This window comes from Cydia amplana, chromosome 5, assembly GCF_948474715.1.
Source record: "Cydia amplana chromosome 5, ilCydAmpl1.1, whole genome shotgun sequence".
Classification (NCBI taxonomy): domain Eukaryota; kingdom Metazoa; phylum Arthropoda; class Insecta; order Lepidoptera; family Tortricidae; genus Cydia; species Cydia amplana.
The window spans coordinates 6,317,122-6,343,005 of record NC_086073.1 but is presented as its reverse complement, the minus strand read 5'-3'; the positions used below and the strand labels follow the sequence as shown (position 1 = coordinate 6,343,005).

General features: G+C 38.6%; 1 protein-coding gene across 1 annotated transcript in view; it reads right to left on the bottom strand.

The window, feature by feature from the left end:
• The window catches only part of LOC134647873 (piezo-type mechanosensitive ion channel component), an 81,557-nt gene that overhangs the window by 44,680 nt on the left and 10,993 nt on the right, over positions 1–25,884 (bottom strand). Inside the window, exons 3-17 of the mRNA XM_063502224.1 lie at positions 14,969–15,064; positions 14,305–14,516; positions 13,882–14,005; positions 13,144–13,390; positions 12,624–12,789; positions 11,915–12,049; positions 9,468–9,576; positions 8,645–8,726; positions 8,052–8,292; positions 7,272–7,470; positions 5,500–5,699; positions 4,685–4,833; positions 3,416–3,559; positions 2,870–2,951; positions 1,996–2,105 (exon numbers count right to left, since the gene is read on the bottom strand). Of these exons, the coding sequence (XP_063358294.1) occupies positions 1,996–2,105; positions 2,870–2,951; positions 3,416–3,559; positions 4,685–4,833; positions 5,500–5,699; positions 7,272–7,470; positions 8,052–8,292; positions 8,645–8,726; positions 9,468–9,576; positions 11,915–12,049; positions 12,624–12,789; positions 13,144–13,390; positions 13,882–14,005; positions 14,305–14,516; positions 14,969–15,064 (2,296 nt within the window). The remainder of the gene's footprint in view (positions 1–1,995; positions 2,106–2,869; positions 2,952–3,415; positions 3,560–4,684; positions 4,834–5,499; positions 5,700–7,271; positions 7,471–8,051; positions 8,293–8,644; positions 8,727–9,467; positions 9,577–11,914; positions 12,050–12,623; positions 12,790–13,143; positions 13,391–13,881; positions 14,006–14,304; positions 14,517–14,968; positions 15,065–25,884) is intronic.

The window sequence follows — 25,884 nt, the reverse complement described above, 5'->3', positions numbered from 1 at the left end:
CCGCAACCCGACTGATTAATTGACATAATTGCTCTCCCAGAACAGAAGGGGGTTCCTGGGGTATTTGACTTTGATACGGTCGTATAGAGGGGGTGGTTTGATGACTTCCAGAAAAATCCGACTTTTGGTCTACCGGATTATCCGACTTTTGGTCACTAAACGGTGACAGATACGTGGGAGATGCTCGACCAAATGTCATAGAGGGACGCTGACAGTTTCTGAAGCCGCCATTATTTTTTCAAAATGGCGGATTCAAAATGGCGATCATTTTTCAAAATGCTCCCAGCGCGCTAAAATTTTGGTCACGAAAACTCGGGGTCACCTAGCTGTATTCCTATGGATTTTTTTTTTAATAAAACCAATATGGCGGTAAAAATGGCCACTTATTTTTTATGAAAAGCTTCAAAGGTGAGAGATAGGTGGGGGGTGCTCGACCAAATGCCATAGAGGGCCCGAGACAACACAAATTGCATTTAAAAAGTTTCAAAATGTACTAACTAACATAAGAACACCTTGTAATACCATGGTTGCAATAAAGAATTATGATTATGATTATGATTATGAAAATGGCCGTCTTTTTTTTTCAAGTTGGTCTGAGCGCGTTGAGATTTGGCATGCGGCGAGCTTGGGGGCCCAAAATTAGTATGTGAATTATTTTTTGAAAACACTCAAAATGGCGGCGGACACGGGCAAAGGAAAATTTCCAAGTAGGTTAAGCGAACCCGAAGGGCGAATATCAGGCTGGGAGGCCGAAGGCTGACCCGCCGAAGGCCCGAAGCCTTCACCCCGACTCCCAAGCGTGCAACCCTCAGTAATTTAAAGCGAGGCCGAAGGGCGAGCTGCGTGAATGAAATGCTTCCAAGCAGGGATGTTGCGAATATCCGCATCCGCATCTCGTCTCGTCTCGCGCTTCTCTGAATCTCATAAGACGCCTTTTTACCAATAGTTTATTTTTAAATTAATTATATAAAGCAGATACACCTGCTAACGAAACCACAACGTTATGGGTTAATGTTTTCGAACGAACGAATCAACATAGCATTCAAAACATGCTTGCATATTATTACTGTTATTACATTATTGACCGTGATTGACAATGTTATTATTCAACGTGTCACATCACTAGCGCCCGGCAGATATTTCTGTCTGACGCCCACGTGTGTTTGAACGGACCAATCACGGCACGGGACTCGCTCACCTCGTCCCCCGCACCCCTGTATTTTTGGCAGCATCGGTTTCATGAAAGAATTGGCCTAAGTTGAGTCTAGAGGCTGGATGGTCAGTGGCCACCGACCGGAAAGTCTTATGCTGTTGAGATAAGACTTTCCGGTCGGTGTACTGATAGTTCCGCTACTCGATGCTAGATGTAGACACTGAAATTAATAGTCTGAACTGATGTATGGAGTGAGCACTCTATGTATTTTTTTCTCTATGACATTTCTGATGTCCTTTATTTAGAAGCAAAGCGTAATCATAACAGCGATGCCTTTTCAAAAACCTTTTTTCGGAGTCTTAGGGCCACCCCACATCTAGCGTCTTTCGAGCGTCGGCGTCTACAACTCTATGGCCGAACGTCGACGCAACGTCATTTTCCATAGCGCTGGCCGACGCTCGAAAGACGCTAGATATGGGGTGGCCCTTATGTGTAAGGCCTGAGTGGACGCTCGAAGCGGAGCATTCGGCGGGGCGTGCAGTGTGGCGTCGGGCTCACGCGTGATTTGAGCAGCGTGCACTAAGGCCGCTCCTATACGCTTGCATTTATTTAACATGCACGCTGCACGCCCCGCCCCGCTGCACGCCCAACTCGAGCGTCCACTCAGGCCTTACACTTATGATTTACGAAACCTTATTCAATATACTTTCAGTTTCAGAGCACTTTCAATACATGATATGTTTTTATACTTTTTATACATTTTGGGGTGCACCGACCAAATATGTAAGTATTATAAATATAAGTTTGATAATTGAATGAAAGTGTGAATTATCTAGACATACCTGTGCAAGTTACGTTTAGTATTATACGTAGATAACGACTGTTCCACTTCGGTAATAGAACCTGTCACTGATACTTTGTCTGCTTCCTCCTCAAGTGGCAATGGTGGCACCTGCAGAAACAGAAAATAAATAAAAATATTCAATAATACATATACTAGTAGATTTAGTTTGCTACTTCAGTCGAAAACAACCGGCCTAAAATATAGAGATTAGACAAACCATAGACTACACTCCAATATATCCCTATTGCATAGGGCCCCTTGAAGTAAAAGATCATCAAGGTTTAAATACGCTTCAATATCAAATGGCCTTAATTCGGCAGTTCGTGAACCTGAACATAAATTCTCACGGAAACTCTCAAAGTGCATCCAGTTTTACCGCGTTCGCACCCGCCATCCGTACGATTGAGTCGCCTCGACTAACGTTACCACAACCACAATAATTAATTACACACAAACGCAATGAAAACATTTACTATACGTATACTTATATCGACTGGGATATGAACCGTGATTACCTTTTGTATTGTTTTAGAGTTACCGATATTTCGACGCACCCCGGTCGATATAAGTCTAGTGAAACTAACCGTGAATCATTCAAAACTGTTGACGTTTTCACTGATCGAATTTGAACTGTCTAAACCGTAAATTTATTTTAATGTTTTCATTGCTCTTGAATGTGGTTCGGATAAACTGAACTCAGACCAGCTATCATGGTCGCATTTTTATCACCTGTCATGCCATGCGTCACTTTCGCACTTACAAATTTGTTAGAACGTGGCAGCCATGGTGACAAATGATAAAGAGCCGGCCATCGTAGCCCTATCTCGAACAAATTAATATAAAATGAGAAAATAACATGTATTTTCACTTACATCGTCTTTCATGGTGGATGCGCCGGCGTTGCTAGGTCTGCTCGACTCATTTCCATTTCTGGGTTTACTATTAGTATTTGTACTGTAAGAAAAAAATATACGTTATGAGGTAGAGTGGCTCTCATTATCTTATCGGTTTTGGAACGCGCACTGCGCAGTTTATTAATTGCCCAGTGGAACTCACATAATTGACTAGGTATCAACACTTCTGACTAACTTTAGACCTTTTTTCTTTGTAACAAGGTTTAAGAGTGGCCAGTAAAGTTCTCGCGAGAATAAACAGTAATACAGAATCTTTACATCATGTTTCTGTTGTGTTCAGTTCAACGCAAAAGGTTCGGGTGATGGGCGTCTCGCAAAAAGTGTTTTTTTTTCCATGGCTAAACGGTGATAAGTTGCAAGACTGATTGATTGTGTATAAGTAGGTACTTCGATAAGTCGTACGTTTAGAGGCCAGAGCCTCTGCTATGCGTGGTAAAAATTTAAATGGTTAAAAATCACAAGCTAAAGGTACCTAACTATAGTTTTATAACAGTCTTAACATACCTAGTGTTCGGATCCGAGAGGGCCATGAAGTCTTTATGGAAGTAGTGCACCTGCATTATAGTTATTATCAAAAAGCAAGTGGGCGTCAGAAGCTTGACGAACAAGTCCGCCGGATGGTATGGCTCCAACCCGAGGTCATTTTGCCTGAAAGAAACACAAATTATATGAATGACTAATTGTTGCCCTAAAATACAATATTTCCTTCTTATGTTATCTTTACTGAACATACATCTGTGAAGGAATTCAAAGGTGTATGTGAAGTCTCAAAAACGCAGTAGACCAGTAAAGCTTTGGATTCCTCCGAAAACGGTGCCGTCATATGACGGCCGTCATATAGCGGCAGCAAAAGACGGCCGTCTTTACGGTGGCGACATGTGGAAAGTACCACGGCGTCATAACACACCGTCATCCACCAAGATCAAAGCGGCAAATTTGAAAAATGTAGGCGCGATGGGATAACGTCCCATAGAAAATTTGAATTTCGCGCCTTTTCCTACTGACAAGATTTGCTTGATCATCTATAATTCACTTGGAGGATGAAATATCATCAGACAAGGAAAATAATCGTAGTACGGAATCATTTATTCAAATCTCGTGTCATTTATTCCAAAATGGCGTCACCGCTATCTAATAAAACGTTCACGAAACTATCGACACCGTCATGACGGCCGTCATCTTACGTTACGTTGACAATCAACGTAACGTAACGCCGTCTAGGAAACCGCGCCATCTTGTTTGTTGTTTACAACGTTCTAATAGTGACGTCAGTCAACGCTATATAGCGGCCGTAATATGACGGCACCGTTTTCGGAGGAATCCAAAGCTTAAGGACTAATAAGAAGTAGGGATCATAGTTATTATTGTATATTATACTTGTTTTGATTGTACTTAAAATATATATCATCATCATCATAACTTAAGAGCTTTGCTCTTGTCGGTGGAGTAATCGCCAATCATTTCTTTCTTGTGCCAAATGTATATGTGTAATCTTAATCTAATAATTTTAAAAATAACATGCATATAACATTCTGTAACAAAACTTACAGTTATATTAAATATATTTAAAACGGGTCACTCACGTATTTTAAGTCGAAAAACGCTCGACTTGTTTCACTTCGTATCGAGAAGTGTCATCAGGAGCTTGCGTTTACGGTGACGGACCGGCGCAGACTGCGGGCCGCAGCTCTCCGCGCCCGATGACTCGGCGCAGGCGTTTTTAATATATTTAATATGTCTTTGTCTCACGGAAGTTTTGTTATTAAAACTTACAGTTGTACTGAGATGTGCAGGTACTTCTCAATAGTATTGGGGAAGCCGTCAAATTGGTATATGTAAAGGAGGATGAGGTTGATCATGGAGTATATGATCACTGTTATCCAGAAGACATACATCAGCCGCCGCCACCAGTACCAGCTCATCTGTTAAAACAATAAGTTTAGTTGTAATAAGATCTAACTAACTAATATGGCTCAGCGACCCAAAGAGGATCTTGGCCTCCGAAACGAGAGCACACCACTTTTTCCGATCCTGCGCCGCTTCCTGCCAATTATCAGCTTGAAGCTGACGCAGATCCGCTTCCACACTGGGAGACAGTGGTATCTAAGCCAACCTACCGGGCTATAATAAGATCTACAGTTGCAAATGCATTAAGTTTGTATAAAACTAGAATGAGCGTCAATGTCGGGACAGTTGGAACACTTCAATCTCACAGGAATCTATTAAACTAAACATCAGAACCGCTGGTCTTTGTAGACGCTTCGTAACGCGGAGCGCAGCGCAGCACTAGAACACACCTAGCGCTACGATTTACGGTTATCGTCGGGCCTTAAAAGCTCTTTGAACTATAGTTCGTTCGCGTTAAGAATGCAGTAAATCCATCATATTCATTGTCCGCCAGCCTAGCGATCCTCATAACCAATCAAATCGATCCTAATCAGAAAATATGCCTTCAACTGGTCACAAGAACGAAAGAACGATTTGATTGGTTACGCGCGAAGCTAAACCGGGGGACAATGATGATTTAACTGCATTCTTAACGTGAACTAACTATAAATATATGTCGCAAAGTATAGTAGCAAACTTACTTGGAACATCAGTATAAATCCGAGGCATAAGAACATGTAGACTATTCGGAAGATTGTCATTCTTGTGCCCGTGATACCGATGACGAATAGCATTATGACGACCACGTATATCCAGTAGCGAGCGCACGCTGCCCTGAGGAAGTCCCCCACTTTGCTCAATAAACGCGAACGTCGTTCGTCCTCACGCTGCGCTTCTATTACTGAAAGGTAAATAATCGGCTTTAAAATGCGTGTAGCATTAATGTGTAAGTGTAAGGCCTGAGTGGACACTCGAAGCGGAGCGTTCGGCGGGGCGTGCAGCGTGGCGTCGAGCTCACAAGTGATTTGAGCAGCGTGCACTAAGGCCGCTCCTATGAGTTTGCATTTGTTTAACATGCACGCCGCACGCCCCGCCCCGCTGCACGCCCAACTCGAGCGTCCACTCAGGCCTTACACTAAGTTTAAGCGGTGATAAAATGTGTCATAAATTCCTTACCAAACACACCGAGCTCAAGACTTTTTCATCGATGCAAAAAAAGATGGTATTGTCTCTGTTTGTTGCTACACATGTGTGGAAAGGCAATCACGACATTGTTCGAAGGAGTCAGCTTTCTTCGAAGAATGCCGTGATTGCCTTTGCACACAGCTAAAAGTTTTTTAGAGCTAAAAGTTTGGTGGGAAGATTGTTAGTAAATATTATATTTGGAACTTAGTTCAGTGAAGTGCAATATTTCCGGAAAATGTGCATACTTATCAATCAGGAAAATTATAATAAGAATCAGATACTTAAATTTAAACAGGGTCAGTTAAAGAAAGTAAATAGAACAAAACGCGGGTAGGATATGCAGAAAAATGTCTAAAAATTAGTTTGATGTTGAGCATGTGAAATGATTTAAGTAAGAAAGGAGAAGTCGGAGAAGTCAGATATTAGGCACGAAGTTAGCAATATATTTACCACCGGCTAGACCTGATGCGTGGTTGACATAAAAATACAACTTTTGGTTAGATTTGGCTAACTTAGTCAGTGAAACTTACATTCATGACGAAACTTAGTAATAAAGAGAGGTATGGGCACTGTGAATGTCATCTCGCTTAGTGTGATAGGGTACAGCACGGCGGATGTCATTACAGATCTAGAGCAGAGCCGAACTGGGGAAGTACCTCCACCTTACAGAAAACCGCAGCCAAACACTAGACCCTTCTAATAGTGTTTTGTGTTCCTGCCGGTGAGTAAGGTTGCCAGAGCTCAACGAGGGTGCGGGGTGTTAGGGTCGGCAACGCGCATCTAACACCTCTCGAGTTGCAGGCGGCCATAGGCTACGCTTACCATCAGGCGGGCCGTATGCTTGTTTGCCACCGACGTAGTAGAAAAATAATACGTGTAAAAAATGGACGCTGGATTGAGTTAAAGTTGTCCATAAAGTAAACGGATCATATACAAGACCCACACCATCGGCATGTTGACGCCTTAAAGAGAGACAATATCCATACTAATATTATAAATGCGAACGTGTGTCTGTCTGTCTGTCTGTTACCTCTTCACGCTTAAACCGCTGAACCGATTTAGTTGTAATTTGGTATGGAGATAGTTTGAGTCCCGGGGAAGGACATAGGGTAGTTTTTATCCCAGAAACCAATCACCCTTTAAGGGGGTGAGAAGGGGGGTGGAAATTTGTATGGGAATTCGATAAAAAGCATATTGGGTAAAAATAAGCTGCCCAAATTACTAACTCCACGCAGACGTAGTCGCCGGCAAAAGCTAATATTTAATAAGAATGAGATGAAGAACGTACCACTGGCCGCAGTAGACACTGTCAGCTGCAGCGGCGCCGCCATGTCCGTGATGACGGCGGACTGGCGTCGCTGCCTGATCTCCTGCACGCGCTGACGCAACGTCACCCAGAACATGCACGTGAAGAGGGACTTGATGAGTAGAGGCACTAACGGCATCCCGGGCGGTGGACTTAGGCCTATCTGCTGTAGGTTGACGCCCTGCAAACAAAGTGATACTGATTAAATATAGATTTCATACCCACGCTATGGAACCATCCTTCTTCAGGACACTTTCAGCTGAGAGAGACAAAGAGTGGAATATAATGTTTACTTTAAATAATTTTACGGTTTAGACTCACTTGTTTTAAGTCACTCGCGTGCGTGCTCGCACTGTTAGTGCTTGAGAAAGGAGACCTAGGCTATCCGAAACATGTCGCGCGAGGGACTTAAAACAAGTGAGTCTAAACCGTAAAATTATTCAATGTTAGTATGTCTCACAACAGTTTAAATTCGATTATAATGTTTACTTGTCCCTCTTAGCAACAAGATAGTAGAAGATAATCTGCGAAAGAATGTAATAACGCTTAAGGATAAAGAAGAATATTCTTCTCGTATAGAAAGTGTGTATAACTAAGTGTAAATACCTACAGAAAACAAGTAGCAGGTAGAAAATATCATATCATTGTTTACTACCAAAAGACAGGTCTTTTGATTTTGGGGGCTTGGGGCCTGCCACAAGGTTGAACAAATGAGCATTCTGCTGTGTTTCTTCTAAATCGGATATATCTAAAATACCTTACCGTTTCATTATAAATGGAGGACGGCAGCTCGGCCTCCGTCAAGTCCATGCCGTAGATGTACTGCGCGAGCAGCAGCAGCATGGCGTACAGCACCAGCACGGGGCTGGTCTTCAGCATGAAGGAGCGCTGGTCCTGGCACAGCCACACGATGTTGGCCCACATCAGGAACACGAACGTCAACCACGAGTGGTACATTATGCTCCACGCCATCATTGTGATCGTGGTCGCTATGTACGACGATCTGGAAAACAAACGCAGATTAAAGAACTGCCCAAGTGCGGTTTAAAATTTGATGAAGGTCCAAGGCGCCGCTGACATAGCGCTATCGTTAATGTGTGCGAGAGGTAATGTCAAATCTAAACGAGCCATATACACAGGACCACTGCTATAATCACCCCGAGGATTATTGATAATAGATGAACCCAACACAGAACGAACTGCCTCGCTAGGATATTTCCTCTGAGGCATCAAGACCGCGTGTTTACCTATATGCTTCATTATCATCATCACAGACCGATCTCGCACCCGCGTTCTGTGCGGACAAGCTTAACGAAAGGAAAACTCTTAAGAAATTTCAAAACATCTATGTTTACCTGATCACAACTTGGAAGAAATCTATTATAGCAGCTAATATATCATCCATCAGTGTTGGCTCGTTCAATTCCGTATTAGATTCTGCAAAGAAATAGAGAGCACTAAAATATACATCAATAATACATGTCTTCTTTTTAGAAAGTTTGTCAAAAGATTTTGGTAGTAAGTTACCTTGTATTGTGGTTCTTAGAAATTAATAAAGGGTATATTTACTAAGTTACTGCACTACAAACCGCTAGATGGCGTACTTTTCAAGTCAAGGTACGCACAGACTATTCAGCACAGATATTCCTAATAAGCAAGAAACCACTTGAACGGATAGAATATTCTAATGGAGTGCTTTGTGCCCATATAAGAAACCATTAGATCAACGATGGCGGTAGTTTTACTAAACAGCTGATTGATTTAGTTTCATTTAATCCTAACATTTACGACGCACGTAGCAAAGTTAATTTGCAATTTTGCAGTGATCGTCGTTTTGGTTGCTACATTGGTTGCAACATCAAGTAAAAATGGTAATATGGAAAAGCCACTAAAGACGCGATACCGACTCCAGTTGAATTAAAAAAAAATGTAAGCGTAAATAGTGTATTTATAAAAACATCAACATTAAATAAGCAGTGCTTGAGGTCATTCACCCCGAGTAGCATCCAAATCGTCAATCACTGGTAGGTCATTTGCAAAAGTTTGAAGTTTATTTCGTTATTTGAAAGCATAAAGTTTAATTTGACGAGAACGCCACGACATCCATAGCTGTAAGGTAAGAGGCACTTCCTTCATAGGCAAAGTTAAAAATATATCTTAAATAAAAAAATAAGTTACCTTCATCTGGAATAGTCACAGAGCCGGATGGGTCCTGTTGCAGCCTCCTGATGGATGAGCGCGACCGCCCGGCCGGCCACCGCTTGCTGGGGCTCATATTGCGGATCAGCTACATATGCATAACATACGATAAGAACACACGTCTATGCTCGAATTTAAACTGTTGTGAGACATACTATAAACATTGAATAATTTTACGGTTTAGACTCACTTGTTTTAAGTCACTCGCGCGACATGTTTCGGAGAGCCTAGGTCTCCTTTCTCAAGCACTAACAGTGCGAGCAGCGTTCACACACACAAGTGACTTAAAACAAGTGAGTCTAAACCGTAAAATTATTCAACACGTCTATGCTATATAGGTATTTATTGTCCGTACCCATTTACAGTCAGCAAAACCGTTAGCTTATCACACCACAGAATGTATGGCTGCAGAGGTGCAAAGCTAATAACTTTGCTAACTGTACACAGGTATAGCCACAAAAAAATATATAATATTTTAGATTTGCAATATTTAATTCTGATATGAAAATTTGAACGTTACCGTCATAATGTATTTTATATTCAAAATTTGAATTATTTGTAGATACAGAATTTAGATTATTTTATTACCAGAAAAGAAAAATTGGATAGGTCGTACATTTCAAAATGTGTAATTGTGAAATTGGTTTCATTTTACAATTACAATATGTAATCATCGATCGAAATGAGCTATGTACGTTTGAAATAATTAAGTTTGGGTAAAAAACAATAAAAAATAGTCCATCCGATCTGGTCAGTTTGACTTACGTCGGGACTCTGGCAATTAGTTTTGTATTTTTACATGAATTAATTATTCGTAGTAAGTTCATACCTTTATAATATATTTCACATGATTTAATTTAACCCTTTCGGTACCACAATTTGTGCAAGAAAACTTGACAAATGGACCGAAAACGTTAAACTACATACCAAAAAAATACTAAACAAATTACATTCAGGACAAACAAACAAACGTATAAAGCAAACAATCAAACTTTAATTGTAAAGGTGCATAAACTACATACTATTACTATGAAATACGACCAAGCATCACAATGATGGAAATCAGGTGAACGCTGCATGGTTATAAGATTAATATCCCATTAGCATTTAAACACAAAGACCTCGGCGTATTACAGAAAAGCAAATTAAGTAAAATTTCCAATATAGTACCTATAGGTGTTTTACTGCTGTCGAGGCAAGATCCCGTGCGAAGGGAAGTTTTATACAGACCCACTCCGATAGTATTTTTTGCTTCATCTCGGTTCGTTGGCAGACAGCACCTCCCGTCCCAATAGAAATGCAACTTTTTGACATGAGTAAGAAAACTGAAACCTCTTTAGCAAGCATCGGATGGGTCGTCAACTCGTTAGCGACAATAACATAATTTTCAATTTTCTTAATCATATTTATATTTAAGGTCTTTTTCGACTCATAAAACTTTTTAGTCAGCAAAAAGCAGTGTTATGCACAAATGCTGACAAATGGTGAAATAAATATGCCTTTAGTTAGTTCCAATATTGAGCAGAGTCCAGCAACTGCATTAGAATACGCTGAGGTTGTTTGTGTTGTTGTTTGTATATGTGGCAATTTTGATGCAAGAGTTGTCTCAAGAACTCTTTGTATAATGTTTACAACATTCCATTTCCCCATAATAAAGTAAATAAAATGATACCTACAGGAGTGTTCTCACTGGGACTGCCACGAAGTGAATCTGAATCTATGTAGGAATATGCAACCTATAAAAGAATGAAAGCAAATTGCAAAAAAGTAAACAAATCAGTCAAACGGTTTAAGAAGAAACGGAAAACATAGTGACAAATGTCGATTGCCCATTTCGTGTTAAAAAGCGTTCATGCTCAAGTCCTAAACCGTTATTGGTTATAGGAGTTATCATCTAGTATCTACATTACTCTATGTTACAGCATGCTCAATTCTACAGTGAATTTCTACGTGTGTACATGTGGTAACTAATTCTACTTTCGTCTATCTGTATAATACAGAATGGATACGTAATATCAAACACATCTAAACTAACAGACGTACTAGGTCAATGGATTACTGTGAAATCTTAATGACAGCTTCGCTAGATGGTCCTTACTCTGATCTGTGTCACGTTCTTTGGAGTATTAAACATATTTTTTTTAGTATTTGGCCTCTGATGATAGGTATTTCGACGGTTGTCCGCAGAAGACTTTTCTAATTGTAGATTTGTATCCTGCGAAATAAGCCAACGGCGTTTGACAATCAGAGACTCGCAAATTATATTACAGAGCTGTTTTAGCTCCACATCGTAAAACTATTGCAAGCACGGCAAGTATTCCCTTGACTTGGCACGTTAATTAGATCAGGTGTTTTAATATACCAAAGGTGTTAGCATCATATGTATAGCGTTCTACGGTGTAAGCGTGTTGCACTCGTGCGCTTACTCGGACGGTCTTAGTGGCATTCATCCACTTTTCCTTAGGGTTGAGGGAACCGCCGCGGTGGAACGACACTCCTCGCACAAGCGAGCCATTCGACTTGCCCGCCTCTACTCCGGTCAGGGCACTCTTTTTTTTCCCCTACATCCATTTGTCAGCATACAAGACAAATAAAATGCTTCAATCACATACAAAACTACTGGTACATTTTCAAACTCTGTTGGCACATCGGGTTATAAAAAGTTACAGCCGAGTTAAACGACGCCATTCTCGCATGCTAGTACTAGCACGCCTGGACACAAAACGGTACCAGCAAAGGCATTTTCATAAAATCTGGGCATTAGTCTCGCACGCACATTTATTATGCGAAAAGACAACACCGAGATTGAAATGAAACCACACCTTTCATCTCTTGATCCGAGAGTTATCATTACGCGACTTTCGGAATGCTTTAACATTATAAGACCCTCTGCGCCATCGGATTTTGCAGTAACTTTAACGAAACTTAAACACATAATTACATCGAAAAATATTAGTCCCCATCCGAAGAGAGTCGAGACTAAATATCCTGGCGTGAACAGGCAGGCTAATTTGCTTAAGGCACATGTCTACCATACGTTATATCACTTGACAAAGCATTGTTAATAACCAGGTTAGTCAAGAAAAAACTGAAAACATTCATTCGTAACATAATTAAGGTAACGTGCACACATACCTTTGGTTTGAATAGTTCTCGCGTCTCTACTCCTAAGACGTAGTAAGTGAAGAGTATAACTAATGGGCTGGCTACAGTAGCCCAAGAGTACTTGCTGCTCGTTTCGTAGGAAAAACTGGCAGGGTTGGTCTCGGTGAGGTTTACCAACTGTGTTAGACCGAAATACCTGAAATTAAATCGTTTTATTGAGTCGTCATCGTCGCGTCGTGATTACGATACAGATTACGCTTCACATGTAAATGTAAGCAGCTCTTTCTCCAGTAGATATGTGCTTTTGTAATGACGTCGTAATTCGTCTCTCGCAGCTCAACTGCTTTCAAGGGACTAAGCTGTTCCAGCTACAAATAAACATCGTGCTGAATTTCCAACGTGACGTCAGTCAATACGCTCCTCAACACCAGATGAGACGATTAGAAATGCATGAAATATAGGCTAATGTAATATTCTTGGTGACGGGAATATATGTAGGCAGTGCAGATACCAATGGTCAATGTGTCATAAAGTTAAACTATTGACTAACCTTGCTAAATTCATTTCAGGCGGATATAATTCCAGCAGCCACGTGCACTGATAGGCGAGCAGCACCGCTATGTGCACCGCCATGATGGCCATAAGGCAGCGACCGACCACCGCGAAGCCGCGCTCTAGCGGCTGGCCCAGAGACCACGCCGTTGCCGCGCCCATGAATATGAGGAAGTAGATGCCTGACGTCACGCTCGGGAGCATGATACCGGAGAACATTATTAGGAAGAGGCATAGGTATTTGCCTGGAATCAAGGAAATCGCCTATCATTGTCATGGAAAATTTGTTGGTACGCAATGAAGAAGCGCAGTGATAAAACCAAAAGATAGAAGAAATACAGTCAACAGCAAAAGTCGCTTTAAGCGGGCGAGGTGTTCAAAATTACCTTGACGCGCTCTTATTTTCTTAACAATAAAGTCGCGTCATTTTGAACACCTCGCCCGCTTAGCACTGGTACAATGATTAGATTTCGTTGATGACAGATGTTGAGCGCGTCCTCGTTCGAACCCTCTGTACTATGTATTGCACTTATAGAGATACTCGGGAGTCGGGACACTATGTCCTGAATGTCCACCCTTCGGGCACGTTATAAACTGTACTTTTCTTTACAGTCACAGAGAAATTAATCAAAAACTTTCAAAATTTGATTACAAACAAAGGCATACATATCATGCATGTAATAAGAAAGGAAAAGTATGTTTCCTGTGTAAGAAATAGTTTAAAATAAAACTGTACCGGCACTGGTGAGGAGCGGATATTTTTGATGTTTCGAGCTGGGCTTTTCTTCGGGGCGGTTTGGTCCCGACAGTAACTTTTTTACCAACACGTATACCAATGACGAAACGATTGCCATCAATAGCTGAAAAAATAAACATTATTCTTTATTACAAATTACAATTAAACAAAAATATTTGGATCGCATTTGTTTCCCAAATCTTCTATTCTATCTTATTCCCGATATTTATGTAAGACACTGAATTGAATATGTACCTAGTACCGTCAAGCTGCGAACGGCGGGTTGCGATTACGCGAATACTTCAAAAACGAAAAACACAGATTTCCCCTGATACTCTTCAAAACTGACGTGATATTCTTTTTTTAGCTTTTTACTTCTAGTAACTTAACAGCAGGAAAAAAAGCTAAACTGCGTGTGCTTACCTCCGGTGCCAAGTAATGTATGGCCATTGTTGGATCTATAAAATCATAGGGCACCAGGCCCAAGTTCCGACCGATAATTTCCACGAGGGGGTTTTCGTGTGGTAGCGACCCGTAGGGCGGGAACGCGGCCAGGACTATGTGCCATGCTATGTGTAATAATAAGAGCAGAACTGAAACCACGAAGGTTAAACAAAGAAACCTGCCCGGCCATCCTGAAATTAAAAGTTTTCATTAAATGTATGGCAATAACAAAAAAGTCTACTTGAGGCACTTGAGCAGTAGGTGCGGTCTATTGAGGCAACTATGAAATGTGATTAGTAAATTCAGTATAAAGACGTTGTATTTTTAAGCGCTATCTCTTTTAGTAGTACATATATACATACTTCTAATTGCCGGAATTAATGCTAACAATGTGAAGTCTCTCATAGTCGCCCCAACATTCAATAAAGGTAAAGACACCCCATGTTAATGAATATATGTATTTACTTACTATTGTGCAGATAATTACTTGGATTTATAAAAAAACTCACGGCAGAATACAAGATTTATCATGCACAAATCGTCGAATAACATTTTGCTAATGCAATTGCTTTACTTTTGCCTCAGGATAGATTAAATATTAACTTCGTGTGCTAATAAATGAATGAAAATACTGCAGTCTTACCTCGTATCGTTTGCGGGGATGGCACTTGTGTTAGAGGTGCTATTAGGTAGAGGAGAAGGTATATAAATGATAAACCGAACGGGCGTAGTGCTATACCTGTAACAAAAAGAAAGTACTTTATTATCCCTCATCCAATTGAATACCTCTAATTAAAGACCGACAAGCCGGCACGAATGTGCAGAAAATAATTATTGACCATTATAAGTACAAATTATATATTCGTCGTCTTAAAATTCATTAATAAGATAAGTATTCCCGGAAAATAAGAGATACGAAAACAACCCTATATACGCAAAAAACTATTAATGAACAACAAAAACAATGGTGAATACTGAATAGAGCGGAAAAGAAAAATGGTCATAAATCGAATGAATACAGCTAGAATGACATGACAAATCGCCTTAGCTGCCCTCAAGTGAAGTGAATTACGTATCTATATCTACTTGACGTGGATATTTTCAAACCAACTAATCTCTTGAGAGGTCCTACGAAATTTTAACTTTAAGGCTTTATATGTAAGATTCATTTTCGAAGAATCATAGCAATGAGCACTTTTGAGTAGGCAGTCAAACGCTCTTCAGTTGATTTAGATAGTTGTTGTTGAGATGTTACTAAGCGAAAATAGCTACAATTGTAGATTACTCGCAAAAGTATGTAAACATAATAATAATACTACGATTAGATCGATTAGAGGGACGTTCACTCAACCTCTTTTGCCGATTTTCAACGTCTCTCCCACTCTAATGAAATTAAAATAACGTACGATTAACGGAAGATTTTTCGAAATACGCGTTTTAGTGAAAATACTTAATTTAATCTGAGCTTTATTAAGTCCTTACATTGATACCATCAGGTTAAAGAAAGAAGAAGAGGGACAAAGTTCCGATTACTTTCTATCATTACCATCGGTCTCCATGACCAGATCATGAAGGGACATAACATAGCTCGTCAGAATCAGTGCGGTACCGCACCGACCGGACCCAACCATTTGCTGCGTCCTGCAACACCGTCGACGCTGCTGTATTGTGTCCCGTCTACACTACCTTACGAAGGTCGATGATATCGTAAAGTATGTGAAAGAAAAAACCGGATGCATCCTGAGGGTCGCGAAGTTGGAATCTCGACACAATGCGAATTTTAATTCGTTTGTGGTGATCGTTCCGACTGAACATCTAGCGACCCACCAAGGAGTTTTGGCCGAAGGGTGTCAAGTTTCGGCGGTTCCGCGGCCGGCTCGCTGACACTGCGGGGTTGCGTAATGCGATTTTTAGTGTTTAGTGTTTAGTTATATTTTTAAATATGTATGTATGCTAGTTTTAAGGTATTTATGTATGGGCCACTATAGTATAGTTGCCTGAAATAAAGATTTCATTTCATTTCATAACAAAGATAGACTTAATTACTTCAACTAAATCAAAGTTTATGAAAATACAACGGGAACTTGACTTATACCAAGCAGAAATAATTGCCGCGGCCACAAAATGCCACTGTAACATTTAGCTGGATTGTTCCACTCTGTTTTCTATTCGCCCCATTTTTCGTCCAGACGGCCGACGTCGACATAATAACTTGGTAGATTATTTTGCCGCAGTAAAAGCATAAACGTGTCATAACAAACAACCGATTTAGAAAAACTAGAGCAAATAAAATAACTTTGCAGTGCAGATTAAATAAAGTGCCTACTGTACGGCTCTCTACAGTCGATACCACTATCATAAAACAAGAAACAGCACACGAAATAAATCAAATACACGTAAAATTTAATAACGACAGAAATTAAAAGCGGGTGCAATCACAAATACAGTATTTCAACATTTAAAAAAGGTAAAACGGAACTCAGTTTGCTTTCATATAATGGTACTTATCTCTAATAAAGCTAATAAAATTAATTTCCGCCATCTGTTTGGCCCACAGAACATATTAAAGAGGTTAGAATGGCTATCGCGCACAGTTAGTACGCAACCGGTGTCGCCGCTCGTTCCTCTCCACATTTAAATCAAATGCACGTAAAATTTAATAAAGACAGAAATTAAAAGCGGGTGCAATCACAAATACAGTATTTCAACATTTAAAAAAGGTAAAACGGAACTCAGTTTGCTTTCATATAATGGTACTTATCTCTAATAAAGCTAATAAAATTAATTTCCGCCATCTGTTTGGCCCACAGAACATATTAAAGAGGTTAGAATGGCTATCGCGCATGCAGTTAGTATCGGAACCGGTGTCGCCGCTCGTTCCTCTCCACATTTACTAACACTCGCGCAACGGTAGTAAAAACTAGCTAGCGTCTTGTGTGCGTGGTGAATGGATACGCCTCCTTTAAACAGATTTGACGTCAGGCTTCTTAATCTGAACGTTATTGTGGCGCAAAAAAGCATGTTTACTTCATTTTCGGTCAGCGCGGGCGAGTAGCATGCGAGCGTTTGCTCAAAACCCCGCGGCGACACGTACCCTGCTCGCATCGCCATTCTAACTTGTTCTGTGGTTTGGCTCGTTACCTCTCACAGTCGTTACACTTTATACACCCGTTATCCTTATTTCATGAGTTTTATATTTTAATGCTTAGGTACATTTGAAGATGATAATAAAAGCAAACATGAATTCGAAATGTCAAGCTCCCAACCCAAATTCTATTACAGCTACCAGCTAACTTACTAATACCCACTCCCACTTGCAATATTTACAATAAATAAGCAATAACCCTTTGCTGGATACCCTAACATAACGTACTTTACTACTATAAGCTATTTGAATAATAAGTTATTGGCAAAAAAAAATATTTTTGGTACAACCTTTTATCGCTGACTGTACTTTTCTTTCCACAGGCAGCTAATACTCATCGAGACAATTCTCATCATCATCATCATAACTTAAGAGCTTTGTTCTTGTCGGTGGAGTAATCGCAAGACAATGTAACGATCCCAAACACAATTAGGTTGCGTCGTTTTATCACAGAGCTCCTATGGCCACATCCTGTCTCAAGCTCTGTGTTTTCAGCTTCATCGGAAACTGGGAAGTGGGACAAATTTAACTTGCAAGATATGATTACAGACAACGGGACAGGTCTATGGCCTCCTCGTCTCCATCATCAGATCGGCTCGATAGCACCAACATTGCATTGTCACCCGAATTACTCGTACATATGTATGCAAATTTTCATCTTCATCGGAAACCGGAAAGTGGGTCAAATTTAACTTGCAAGAATTGATTACAGCTTGTAAAAACGCATCGAAGTCAAGAGAAACACGCTTCAACATTTATTGTAGAGGTATAAATGTTAAACCTGTATTTAATATTTACATTACAAGAAACATAAAAATACATCATGCATGCTGGCGATTACTATAATATAAAGTATGGTATTTTACTACAATCACGTACTATTTATTGTTTACTAACATGAGATTTGTACCTGATGTATTTAGATTACACATCTGTTTTGCACACCGGCGTAAGACTAATGCTAGTGCTAATCGTATTATGTAAAGGTGATGTTATCGGTGTACGATAAGGTATTGGAACTTGTAAGTTGCTTAAACTAGGTACATACACTCTTGTAAATAGATGTAATAAAATGAGAGACATAATTGACTAGCAGCATGGCAAAAGTATTTATAAATAAGACTGGATGTAGTATTAAAAAATGTTAACCTCTTATTGAATTTTTATATTTAGGTGTTCGAACTACTATTATGTATGTAGGTAGTATAGTAGGTACTTATATTTTTTATAATTAGGTGTGCGCACATCGAGGCTAAGTACAGAAAAGTAAACAAAATCTTTTTTCTCAAACATGCAATGAAATGTCGTCGCTCCGGGCGTTATATCAGGCTTCGAAGTATCACGTTTAGGGCGGAGCAACTCCATAGAACTGTAAAGGAATTTCATACGAAATTGAAGGCCTAAGCCGGGAAGTATTTTTTTTTAAATTCTAATGTAAACATGGGGTCTGTGTCCATGAACAGGCTAAACAGCCGAATTATATTTTTTTTTTAATATTTTTAGTGAATGAATGGTTATCGGACCAAAATATCCGTGTTAACGCCCGTTATACACGAACGTAGTGATATTAAGAATACGAATCTGTATGATTCAATGTGTTGATGAATAAATTTAAAATCTTGTCTATACGTAAGTCACCAGAGACCATAGACAATATTTAAAATCCTCTGCATTTATTTTATTTATTGAAATTGAGATTCTTATTATCAGGTTGTGTATAATGGCCCTAATAGGGTCTATTCGAACACTACACACGCGAAATACGGACGACTTCCGTAAAAAAAAGGCATTATGGCAGGATTGGAAGGAAAATTAAAAAACTTTTGTCGTGTAGCTATTGGTGGTTGATATTTATAATTTGTTTTTTTGAGTGGTGATTTTTTTTATTTCATTGCATATGTTTGAGAAAAGCACTATACATGCCTAGCCGTGAAAAGGTCTTGCCGACTTCGTATCACTATCCGGCCTCCCTACGGTCGGCCGTCTATACCTACTCACCCGGCAAGCCCTTCTTTCCCGGCGTCTGCAGTAATGTACTATTACGAGAACTTTCTTTTGTCTCTATAATATGTTGACATTTCACATAACATTAACAGATTCATAGTAGGTAGATGCATAGGTAATATAGGTCAACAGAGTCAACATCCTCATTTATTGGCTTTTGATGTTAGTGTAAAGTCCAGTCTAAAAATATGTATACAATGATACACCTGAAACCGGCATAGACGGGACTTAGACAAAAAGTAGGTCATCTCATCATTTTGCACCGTTTATCCAATACCTATTGGTAGAATATTTTTTATCGCTCATGTTTCATGTTGACTTGTAATGTCAGACGATCTGAGATTAGCTAAATGCTTCTACAATATCAGAATCAACTGCTTTTCAAAATAACTCTTGTAACTCTACTTGACCGATTACATCAATAAAATAATATGGGATCCCCGCGCGACGATATCATGCCATTGTCATTTCAGTGCGAGACTCTAGAGTCTCTAGAGTACCTAGGTACGATACGATATTGATATTGTATTTTTAAAATCGGAATAGGTATGCCTCTGATTTGAGCTTTACCAACGACTACGAAATCAAATACATACACATATACGAGCGCATGCAGCACATACGTTGAATTTAAATTAAATAAATTTAATTTGTAACTTGCTGAATACAATTGTATATAAACCATGTTGCCTTGACAAAGCCAACGTAACAACGTGTGATTTTTACAAGTACTTAGACAAATTAGTAGGTAAACAGTAAACACTCAGACAATGGGCATGGGCACACCTTCAGCTGTCAAGGATAGCATGCTACGCTACCAGTTTATTACTTTATCTGTTTAATTAAAACTATTAAAAATTACTTAACGTACAGTGTGTGCCATGCATCAATGCAAATACCTTATGAATTGGCAAACACTGGCAGGCATGCAACCATATGTAGGTAGTATTTACTTTGCATAAATAGGTAGGTACATTTTATATTATCTATCAATTCAAGTGGCAGCAGTGCTAATTCCGTTTGATATGCTTACACTCCGACGATAATTGAATTGATACTCATGACATGAGTATGTAAAGATATCGAACATATTGACTGAAAAAGAGTTTACATTTAGGTACATGCGATCGCAGATAAGAGTTATTATTTTCAATAACTAAAATCTTATACTTCCCGATTTAAAAGATCCGAAAAACAGACCAAAAAGAAGTAAAACGTACTATTTATAAACGTATTATTTGTAAATATTGTACTATTTATATACCAGCCAGCCTATTATGGATAGCTTTATCCATCTTTATCCACGTGATAAAATAACTGTCACTGTTTAACACCGTGGGAAAGAAAGTGACGGACACCGTTTTATCACGCTGTCACGTAGACAAGAACGACCATCATATCCGTACAGATGTATTTTTCTTTGACAGACAACACGGAGAAAAGTAGATAGGTATAAAAACATAAAGGGATTTCCCGTTGAGTTAAGCACAAATAAATATAAGGTTTATATAGGTACCTATTTAAGTATTTAGGTTAGCTTTTACTGGCAATTTGATACACATGAAATCTTTACCGTACCTATAGCCCCCAGTTTAGATATAATTCCTGCTAAAACTGCTTTAGTCACATGTACTAGGTTACATGGTAAAAAGAGTACCAACACACACGCTTGAGCGTTTCAACAAATTAAGGTTATGATGAAAATTGGACCACTCTACCCACGGAATAATAAAAATGTACTCCGCCTAATTTTTCAGTTAATCATTTCCTTGTTAGACAGGATAGCAACTAATGACGGCCGATGATGTCATTGTATCAGGAAATATCAGACCTGACGTCCCCTTAGATATGTTATGATATGACTATGACTAAAAAACCGGGCGCAGTCGCCGACACAGATATGGGTTACCTATAAATACACTGGAATCTCGAAAGCGGGAACCATTCTAAACGTTTATTTAGCTCTCTTTAGGTTAGTACGTATAGGTATATCCACATGAATCAGAATCAGACATAGGTATTAAAATGCTACTCATTTTGTTACTCACTGCACTTAGGCCATTTAGTAAGCATAATACCTATACCTATATGCTCTTGGTATACAGATTTACTGGACATTTGAATAAAATGAATGAAAATCATCGGATCATACCTACCTACACACTTAATTTTAATAATCAATTTTAAATAGAAATGTGTGACATTATACACATTATTTTATAAACTCGACCTGATCAGTCCTGTTCTACAACTTGTGTAACATTCCTAAATTTAAAAGTCTACTTTAAAATTAGATTTATTTATTGTAGAGATCCGTGTGGGCTCTTTCCTCCTCACCTTTTGTATTAAACATTACATCATAGCTATACAGACAGCGCGAATAAGCATGTGTCGCATTAAAGTAGGATACTAAATTTATACTATAGGTCCTACTTGCCGTGGCATGTAAACTTAGCGTAGACGGAGTTTACCTATACTGGATTAGTTATAATTATATAATCTAAGCTATGGAAGGCAAACATTAAGGGCCTACTGCAGCCGCGTCTGGCGCTTCGTAAACCACGCCCGCTAGTTCTTCCCTCCCCGCTAACACGCACACATGGAAACGCTTCGCGCCGCACGTGAAGTTTGTGTGAACCTTTAGCACCATCTAACGTTACAGAAGTTAACTACCATTATACGCGGTCGCTGCGGTCGGCCAGAAACTTAAATTCGGAAAAAATTTAAACAGATGGCGTTGTTACTTGTTCATAATAGCAAACAATAAAATAATTAATTAATAAATCTGAATATTTATTGTTGTTTTGGAAGATGTTAACAGCATAGAAGCAGCAGCGTATATAGCATATAAGTTAAGAGTATTGATAATAAGAAAATAGCACAAGAACAGAAAAGAGATTATTTTTGATAAAATATGATGAAAACAGATTTACTTGATTACGCTCACCTGACTTTGCGGTCACTAAATGCAAATTTCAACCTTATTGTTATGGGGTTACAATATCCCTGGGGTTGCAGGCGTCCATAGTCGTTATTATTATAAATACTTTGGTTGAAATGCTTTTTAACCCTCGAATTTTTCATAGGTACAGTCACCTGCAATAATATGTTACTCTTCGACGGCCGCAAAAATATGTGACACGCTCGCTCTTATGGCTCTACAAATAAGATCTAACATGATCTACCGCAAAACGGCCTTCGGTGTGTAACATATTATTGCAGCTGACTGTACTCGTATTCATTGTTGTATAGGTAGGTATTAATATCTTTTATCCGATCGATTTGCATTTATTTGAAATAAATCACAGTGTTTAGTTTATGTTTTATTGAATAAGAGATTATTTAGGTATGTAATGAATACAGGGTGCCTTTTTGAAACACTCATTTTTAGGGTTCCGTAGCCAAATGGCAGAAAACGGAACCCTTATAGATTAGTCATGTCTGTCTGTCTGTCTGTCCGTCTGTCCGTCCGTATGTCACAGCCACTTTTTTCCGAAACTATAAGAACTATACTGTTCAAACTTGGTAAGTAGATGTATTCTGTGAACCGCATTAAGATTTTCACACAAAAATAGAAAAAAAAAATTTTTTTGGGGGTTCCCCTTACTTAGAACTGAAACTCAAAAATTTTTTTTTCATCAAACCCATACGTGTGGGGTATCTATGGATAGGTCTTCAAAAATGATATTGAGGTTTCTAACATCATTTTTTTCTAAACTGAATAGTTTGCGCGAGACACACTTCCGAAGTGGTAAAATGTGTGTCCCCCCCCCCTGTAACTTCTAAAATAAGAGAATGATAAAACTAAAAAAAAATTTATGATGTACATTACCATGCAAACTTCCACCGAAAATTGGTTTGAACAAGATCTAGTAAGTAGTTTTTTTTAATACGTCATAAATCCCCTAAATACGGAACCCTTCATGGGCGAGTCCGACTCGCACTTGGCCGCTTTTTCTGGATAATTTTGAATTTCAATTGTCAGGGGTACATTATTTTTTAATACATTTTACAACGACAACAAACAAAAGTTCAAATTCGCCGTATTTTTATTACCCGGGTCGATCGCAACAAAATAGAAAATCATGTTTTTCAAATCTAAGCGTTATTGTAATTTATCTCAAATAACCAAAAAGTCAATCTGACTAGAACTTAAAAACGAACTGAATTATTTTAATATGTCGATTAGTCTTGGTGACCCAGGAGAATTTTTTTTTGTATCCCATATAAAGAGAGCGTATCCCAATCGCGTATCGGTTTTGGTTTGTACTTATAAGTGTGAAAAATATATTCTACCATATACGAAGGATGTGTGTTTTTTCATGTTTTATGTGTCTTTTTGTACAATAAAGTGTTTTACTGCTACTTAATATATCATATTAACGATTAACTAAAACGGTATTTACATCTAATTTAACTGGTAAATTATTAAAGTCCGCTAAAATTAATATATACTTATTCAAAAAAATATTTTTTAATATGTCCCAAAATCATGGCTCATTTTTTAAGTCTCCTGACTTACCAAACATATCGCAACGAAGGCAAGGGTACAACGCAGTTACTTTTTTAGTCGCCGACCATTTTATCCGGGGTACGAAAAGAGGTATTAGATTTATCCTGGGTCTAATATGTTATAAAAACATAGTTTTTTGAAAAATGTTCGTAGGTAGTACACAAAATTTACATTTTCTTTTAAATGTGATTTGGGTGATCGTTCTCCCTGGTGACTTTTCTGGTGACCCAAGAGACATCAATTTTATTATGACTCAGGAGACTTTTTTTCTATGCACTTTGATTTTTTTGATGCGCTAATTTTGTAATCTAAAATAACTTTAAACTGCTGATATACTTATATCACTTTGCTGATGAGTGGAAGTGGAATTGAAACTTAATTTATTGTTCTCTCCCTTGACATTTTGGCATACATTTGACATGCTGCAGTGCACTCCTAACGTTAATAAAGACATAATTTTTAGAAAAAGCTTTAGGAAAACTCACTCTTGAGCTTAAAACGATTAAGTCCTTATCATATTATGTTAGATTTTTAGTACAGACCCCAAATCAGTGAAAATGTCTCTTAGCCAACTAAATTTGTCTCTGGGAAAAGTACGATATCCCTAAAAATTGTACGTACATTTCGCATTTTTCTGAAGGAACGGAATTCATAAATTGGGTTATTATTATTTTTTCAGATTATTTGATTGCATTGACATATCACCAAGATAGATAGAACATTTAAGTTACCAGAAGAAAAGCATTTGTGTTCTTTTATACAGTGTGGAAAAAGTAGGTTCGATTCCCGGGCGCGACTAAGCGAATTTAAAAAAAACAACGTGTTGCATTCCGGGAGTGCCGACAGAAGTGAAAACTCAATGACTAGTCCAAAATGTCTGCAGCACTATGTATAATTGACCCATCCTCCTTTCTATTGAAAACTTTTGGTTCCGAAATTGCTGGTCAGTGAGCTTGTTTAAAATTCGTAATTCAAATTTATAGCGTTAATTGTTTAAAATTCGAATAGAAATTGTAAAGTTACCTTGCAGACCTCGCATCTAAATATATTTGGTCATGATATTTTGAGTTTTATTCACCAGTACTAGAGTTCACTTTTATTAGCGATTTCATCAAGATGTAGCTTTATTGAATTATATTTGAGTGATATAAAGTTATAATACTGTGAGATCCTCATATTTCAGCCCGTACAAGATTATAACCTTTTTCATGTAATGTCATTGAGTTTTTCTTTATTGATTTAAATGCCATCTAAATGATTGGCCATCTAAACCTTACGGTCACATGATCGCCTTACGCTGTCTCGAGTTTATCATTTTTTCCCCACCTCAAAAAGTGCCTAGCGCCGCTAAAGAAGTTTTCACTTCAAAAATCTTTGAATGCAGTTGTTTCTTTAAAAAACAATAATGTTTCATTTAAGTAAAATGAGCAAACTTAAGGTTTTAAGGCACTTTCCCTCCAGGGCCCATAATTTTTTTCCACCCGGTAGTAGACAACTATTTTTTTCGACTAAATGAAGTTTTATTAGATAAATCGTTGATCACATGGTTCGTTTCACACATCACATCAAATCGTTTGTCATCACAATCAAAATTTGTCAAAAGTAATGAAATTTATGCCAAAAAAACATAAATAAAACATATAAATTCAACACATTTTTTTAATAAAAATCTTTTTCGATGATATAAAAAGCGGCCAAGTGCGAGTCGGACTCGCCCATGAAGGGTTCCGTATTTAGGCGATTTATGACGTATAAAAAAAAAACTACTTACTAGATCTCGTTCAAACCAATTTTCGGTGGAAGTTTACATGGTAATGTACATCATATATTTTTTTTAGTTTTGTCATTCTCTTATTTTAGAAGTTACAGGGGGGGGGGGGGACACACATTTTACCAC